The sequence below is a fragment of the Daktulosphaira vitifoliae genome, unplaced genomic scaffold (assembly GCF_025091365.1).
Source record: "Daktulosphaira vitifoliae isolate Bord-2020 unplaced genomic scaffold, ASM2509136v1 Scaffold_105, whole genome shotgun sequence".
Classification (NCBI taxonomy): Eukaryota; Metazoa; Arthropoda; class Insecta; order Hemiptera; family Phylloxeridae; genus Daktulosphaira; species Daktulosphaira vitifoliae.
Genome location: NW_026099674.1, coordinates 1 through 7204, shown reverse-complemented (window position 1 = coordinate 7204; position 7204 = coordinate 1). Strand labels below are relative to the sequence as shown.

General features: G+C 25.7%; 1 protein-coding gene across 2 annotated transcripts in view; it reads right to left on the bottom strand.

Annotated features, from left to right (window-relative positions):
• LOC126909076 (uncharacterized) overlaps positions 1-3544 on the bottom strand; it is a 14134-nt gene extending 10590 nt beyond the window's left edge. For both annotated transcript variants that reach the window (XM_050691457.1, XM_050691458.1), the window contains exon 1: positions 2837-3544. In XM_050691457.1, coding sequence (XP_050547414.1) covers positions 2837-3416 — 580 coding nt within the window. In that variant the 5' untranslated portion in view covers positions 3417-3544. The remainder of the gene's footprint in view (positions 1-2836) is intronic.
• Between the last annotated feature and the right edge of the window lie 3660 nt (positions 3545-7204).

The window sequence follows — 7204 nt, the reverse complement described above, 5'->3', positions numbered from 1 at the left end:
AAAAAAAAAAAAAAAAAAACACATCATAGTAAAACCAATACCTTCTCAGCTTCGCATCGAAGCTAAAATAATAGTGGAAAGTGATCATAAACCGTTAGAAGCTATATTTAAAAAACCATTGGTCGATACTCCGTATAGAATTCAGAGAATGAGGATAGGACTACAGTTATATGAGTTTGATATTAAATATAAAAAAGGTTCATTAATGATTATAGCGGATACACTATCTAGAGCTTATATAGAGGAGGATAATAATAAAGGTGCATTAAAAATTAGTAGTATAGAGGTGCAAAATACTTTAAAGAACTTTCCAATGTCTAAAAGTAAACTGGAGGAGTATAGAAGAGAAACAGAAAAGGACGAGGTCTTAATTAGAATAAAAAACTGGATTAGATCCGGATGGCCTAGTTATGATAAGCTAGAGGAAAGATATAAAGAGTTTTGGCAACATAAAGATTCTTTTACTATAATTAAAGATATAATTGTAAAGGACAATAGAATAGTAGTACCAACTTCACTACAAAAAGAAGTGTTAGAGATAATACATTTCAGTCACTTAGGAATTAATAAATGTAAACTAAGAGCTAAATGATCATTGTTTTGGCCAAGTATGAATAAGGATATCGAACTTAAAAAGTTATGAAGTTTGTTCCAAATATGCAAATTCTCAAAGTAAAGAACCAATGAAGCCAAGTGAAATTCCGAATGAGGCGTGGCAGATATTAGGTATGGATATATTTAGTATTCATAACAAAAACTTTTTACTAGTGGTAGACTACTTTTCAAAATATGTGGAAATTGAGCAATTAAGCTCTTTGGATAGCAAACATGTGATTGCAGCACTAATAGCAATATTTGCTAGATTCGGTATTCCACAGGTACTTAAGTCTGATGGAGGTAAGCAGTTGACATCAGGAGAGTTTTTAAATTTTAGTAAAGAGTATGATATTGAGTTAGTGAACTCATCGCCAACATATGCTCAATCTAATGGTATGGTTGAGAGAGCGATACAATCAGTAAAAAAAATGTTGTATAAAGCCTTAGAGGAAGGGTTAAATTGGAAAAAGTGTTTAATGGAATACAGGAATACTCCTATATGCGATAATTTATTATCTCCCTTAGAGATCTTGATGAAACGAAGTGTTAAAACATTACATCCAGGTTGTTTAAATAATAAGATACTATCTACTGATGAGATAAAAGAGGAGTTGGTTAAAAAATTTAGTAAGCAAAAGCAATACTATGACAGGAATGTAAAAAAACCTGATGAGTTTGAAGTAGGAGATTTAGTTTGGTTGTAAATAAGAAGAAAAAATAAATTATGGAATAAAGGTATTATAATAGATAAGGGCACTACTGAAAGAAACTTCAAAGTAAAAGTTGACTCAGGAGGAGTATTTGTTAGAAATAGGAGATTCATAAAAAAGAGAATTTAAGATAGGAATATTATTAAATTGTAAATTAATATTTAAGTTATTAGTGTAAAAAATAAATAAATTAAATTAAATTAAACTTATAACTCTGTATTATCTTATATTATTATTATTAATTTATAAATTGATGTTAATTTATTATTTTATAAAAAAAGAGAGATGTCGTGAGGTGTGGCATCACTGTATCATTGTTTATCAATGTTCATGTTAAAGGTTATATAAGTTTCGTTAAATAAAATATAAGTATGAAAATCATGTGACCTGCGTGTACTTATTTTCTAAATAACCACAATAATTTATAACACTCATATTTATTTATTTTTTTAATACCATAAAAAAACCATCAGAGAATATACCCTAATTATAATCATAGTACGCTGAATAAATAGTTTTAATCAATCGTATTTAAGTCTTTAGTGTTATTAAAACTATAAACTTGATTATAATTTTATCTAAGACCAATATTTTAGGAAATTTAATTTTACATATTTTTAATATGAAACATTTTGTTGTAAAGTCATTATTTCGAAAGTTAAGAATGATTTATGTACAAAAAGTGAATTTTAGAAAATTTTATTATTTTTTATTTATTTAATTTTTATGAGCAAGTTAATATAATTTTACATTTTTGAAAAACCATATTTAACGAAGATATAAAAATATATAATTTATTTTCTATACATTTTAACGCTAAGTGTGTTATTTTTAGTAATAATGATCAAAAAACTGTAAAACTAATCTATAGAGCGAATTTTCAACCCCGACTCAACATATGAAGGAGGTAAGTTATCAAAATCAAATTTTATGCAAATGACTTTCATATAATAACGAAAAAAATGGCGGATACAGAGACGAAAGTTTTTATAAAAAGAGCCAGCCTTATGTTTATATTTATTGAACTTTTTCAATAACATACAAGAAAAAATATATTTTTAAAAATAATATTATGTAATGTTAACATTATATTATTTAACATATGACAAGTATTGTCGTCTATTTATAAAAAAATATAAGCGTAAAACTTGTATTGATTAATTAATGAATTAATAATTCAGCTGAAATTAAATATGGACTAACTTTTGTGACAAAAACATATTTCTTTCTATAATACCATAAAACTTAGAATAAAATAAAAACACCTATTATTAAAAATTAAAATTAAGATATTTTAAACCTGAAGAGTTATAAATAAATTATTTAACTACATATTAAAGTATATATTTATGAACAAACCATTTTTCTTTACAATTTTTATAGTTAATTACAAAAGTTTTCAAGAAAATAAATGTGTTATTCCTAATTGATTACCCTTTATAATTTTATGTTCATTAAACTTTATTAATTAACCTACAAGAAAGTTTGCAAATTTAAAACAATCATAGTGTAATACTCATATTGATTACCTTTGTGTATAAATATATGAGCAGCATTGTACATTTTTGATATACATGGGAGATTTGTTTTTATCAATAAATTCTTTACAATATTTAGTACAAAATTTTCATGTATTGAAAACTGAATGTTTTTTTCTTGAAATTTATTAAATGTGAATGTAGTTATTAATTTCAAAACTTCATTAGTCTTTTTACAATTTTCGCAAAATTTATTCATAGTAAAAAATAATGAAGAATCATTTATAAATTTTAAACTGATTTCATATGTATTCTCCTTTTTTCGTTCAAGTTTTGCTATATCAATCGCTTTCATCGCAAAATCATATTGCCAAGGATTAACAACAAATTTTCCATAAATAAAAAATGAAATCATTCTAATAATATATTCAGTTACATATTGATCATTTATTTTAATAATATGATTCGAATTTAAATTTCTAGCCTTTTTTAATACATCTAAAATTTGGAGACATAAAAATGTGTGTAAACATTCTAACAAATCTAATTCTTTTCTTAATTTGTTTAAGCTTGACTCTTTTTTTTGTCTACACTCATAATCGTCTTTACAAGATCTTGATAACAAATTCATGTCATCGTGATTTATAAGCGAATTATTAATATATTTTTTATTTTTTCCATAGATTAATGATATGATATCATTATTAATAATACTTACAACTTTTAAAAATGAATCATCAAATACGGTATCATAATCAGGTGGCTAAAATCAAAATGTAAATTTTCAACAAAAAATAAAAATTAAGATAAAAGAGTCTAAAATCTAAAGTTTAAATTGTTTTTTAAATGATATTGGTATATTAGTCATATAATTTCTATAGATTTCTTTTTAGAAAATTACTAAATACCAACCCATTTTCCAATAAGTAGCTATTTAAAATTTCAATATCAGTTTCTTCTATAAATTTTTACAAATAGTGTTTTTTCTTTATTAGTAAATAACTATAATTTTTTCGCTAGCTCAAAAATTAAGAAATATCGGATTCTTGAATTACTTTATCTTCAGTTATCTTAGACTCACATGGCTAATTCTTAACTTTATTAAGAATGAAAAATAAAATTAGTCCATTTTTTTCCTCTAAGAACCTTTAATTTATTTTATTATTATTATATTATTAAAAACAGTAGAATTAATGTTATAGTTTTAGAACATTAGAGAAATTTGGTTTCTATCAATATTAGCATTATTAAAGTGTAAGTATTAATTATTAAGTCATGAAAATGGTAAATATTTAAATATTATTTCATTTATATATAATTTTTTTTTGTATATTTTTTATACTATTTAGCTTATATAAAATTATTATATTATCATTGTAAGACTAATCAATTTGTTTACATTTTCCTGCTATCTGATTAATATTTGCGCTTTATAGTCGCCAAAAGATAAAATATTAGTTTTTGGTAGAGAGCGCCTTTAACAACGACCTAGTGAAACAGTGGCTATAAACACTATCGAATACTTCATATCACAAGACAGCTGATCTTTAGCGTCGTTGCTTACCTATTTCTTCCCCCACCCATCATCTACGCGTCCATTGCTTGCCTTGTTTCTTCGACACATGTTAGTGAGTAAATAGTTTTATGTGTCAACCAATTACAGCAAGCGATGTGCACAACTTGACATTCTATAGTCTAGCTGCATGATACGAATCAATTAGGTTGGGTTAGCTTTTTCGCTAGTACAAGATTAATGAAAAATCGAAATCTTGTATTACTTTATCTTCAATTTATTAGATTTACTATGTGAATCTAAAATAGCTAATTTTTAACTCGATTAAGGATGCAATATTAAATTAGTCTTCTTTTTTTCCTCTAAATACCTTTAATTTATTGAATTAATTATTTTTTTTGTGTCCGTCACTACTTTTTCTCAGCTATCACTGGAAAAATTTTTCTCGACAATATGTCAAAAGGTCACATATCGTATCTAGTTGAAAGTATTACTCTCAAAAAATGAAAATTTCGCCCTCGTTCCCCGTAAATGTTGAAAATCCCCCCAAAAATAACGATATAAAATTAAATTAATTTCAACTTTTTTTTCATTTTTTTTCTCTAAAAATTGCCGTAACATATTAAAAAATTAACATAGAAGAATAATTATTTTTTATATTGAAACCATAGAAAACTTCATTAGAAATTAAATATTGTGGCGGTCGAATGTTCTAGAACGTTTGGCCGCCGCCGCCTCTAGAAGATTCGTCGCTCTACATAAGCGTGTGGCGGTCGAATGTTCTAGAGAGTTCCGCCGCCGCCTCTAGAAGATTCCTCTGACTATTTAAGGGCAAGATCGTCGCTCCAGTCAATCGATCAGTCGATCAGTCAATCACTTACGCATTCTGTCTTAGACGCGCTTCGTCTCTCGCTGTTATTTGTTAGTTCGTTGTAATATAGTATAGTTGTTATTAAATCATAAAAGTGTTTATTACTTCTATATATTACACCTCGCTACATTGGTAACCTCGACGATAACAAGTATGAACGCCGAAGAACTACGCAATCAATTGGAGGAGTTACGTCAAGAAAACGCTCGCCTTGCAGCACTACAGGCACAGCAATATCCAACAGCCTCTAGAAGATTCGTCGCTCTACAATATTAATGTTTTGAAAATCTGATCTTTAACCCTTCCACCGAAGGGATTTAAAGTAGATATTTCTGCACAAAAATATAACTTTTTCATCTATGCTTTTGAAAATATTACGAAAATTTACCGAGCTTTAAATATATGATAAAATAAAGCTTATTTTTTGTACTAAAAGTTAAAAAAAAAAATTTGTCCCGATGACGTATCTTACAAGTGCAAATGGTTGCCGTAAATAAAAAAGCATGCAATTTTGGTGTTAAAATTTACGATATCTAATTTTTTAATTTCAAATTTAAATTACTATTACTTTTTGAAAAATTGTAAATATTGTTTACTTCTTTTATTTGTAATAATTTTTTTTTAAATTTTTTAAATACTTTCTTTTTCTGTATAGCGGGGGTTTAAATTTTTGCAAATACAAGTAAAAAGTAGAACTTTTTCAACCTAACTTTTGAAAATGTTCTGGAAATACTCCGAACTTTAAATATATGTCAAATCGAAGCTTTTAATAAATATTATAAGTTAAAAAAAAAAATTGTTCCGACACATTTTTTTCTATGGGAAAATGGCCATCAAATTTATCGAAAAATGTAATTTTTATGCAAAAATCACTATTTAACAAGAAATATTTTAATACGTAAGACTACCATAATTTTTTGAAAAATTAAAAAAATTACTCTTTACAGCAAGCACTGTATTATTATATTAGGCAAAGTCTGGGACTCTGTTCCATATGGAACAAAAATAATAATAATGGATTATTCCAAAAGCTACATAATCACCTATTTCCTTATTTATATTCTGATTACATGTTTTATGATTAAGTGTAATATATGAATTAATAAATAAATATATATTTACATTAATAAAATATAAATAGTTATTATCTTAAAAAAAAACTAGCACAGGGGGCTCGCGGCACAGTGGTGACGTGGCATAGTTGGATCAAGTATAATGATATCTGACAGTGATTAAAATCACTATAAAAAAAAAAAGTTAATATTTTGAAACCCTCTTGTGGGCAGGTAAAGGGTTAGATTTATAAAAAAAATCAAATGATAGATAAAGACATGCATCTAAATAAAAAAAAATATACTGATTTGGTCATTTTTGATAAAGTTATAACAATTAACAAAGTTATAAGTTTTATACACTGGACTACAAGGAACTTCCATCAGAAACAAAAATATACTATTCTAAATCAACTTTTCGCGATGTTTTAAAATGTGCAATTAGACTTTTTCTATAACTTCTAAGTTTTAATATTATTAAAAAATAGTTTTTACATATAAAAAAAAATAATTAAGAACAAAAAAAATTGTTTTAAATTAATACTGATTTGATATAATATTTAATATTAATTTGATTATTAATAAGTTAAAAATAAGGAAAATGACATATTTAACCTATTTTGTTAATCGTTTAAAGTTGATTGTTGTAAATGTTTATAAAAAAAAAAAAAAATTTATTTTACCATAACTTTTAGCTCAATTGGTAAGTTTGACATTGACATAATTAAATAGAAAATTTTATGACAATTAAAAAAATTGTATCGTTAAGATCAATATGCAGTCAGAAAGTTTTATAATTACTATTTATTGTAAATTTATCAGAAAAGCTCAATATTTTTTTGCATTATATAAAAAAAAAAAAACGGTAGCACAGTGGGGTCGAGGCACAGTGTGGACGAGGGATAGATGGGACAAGTATAGATGATATCTGACAGTGATTAAAATCACTATCATAAGAAACGCTTCGATGCAAATCTGTAGAT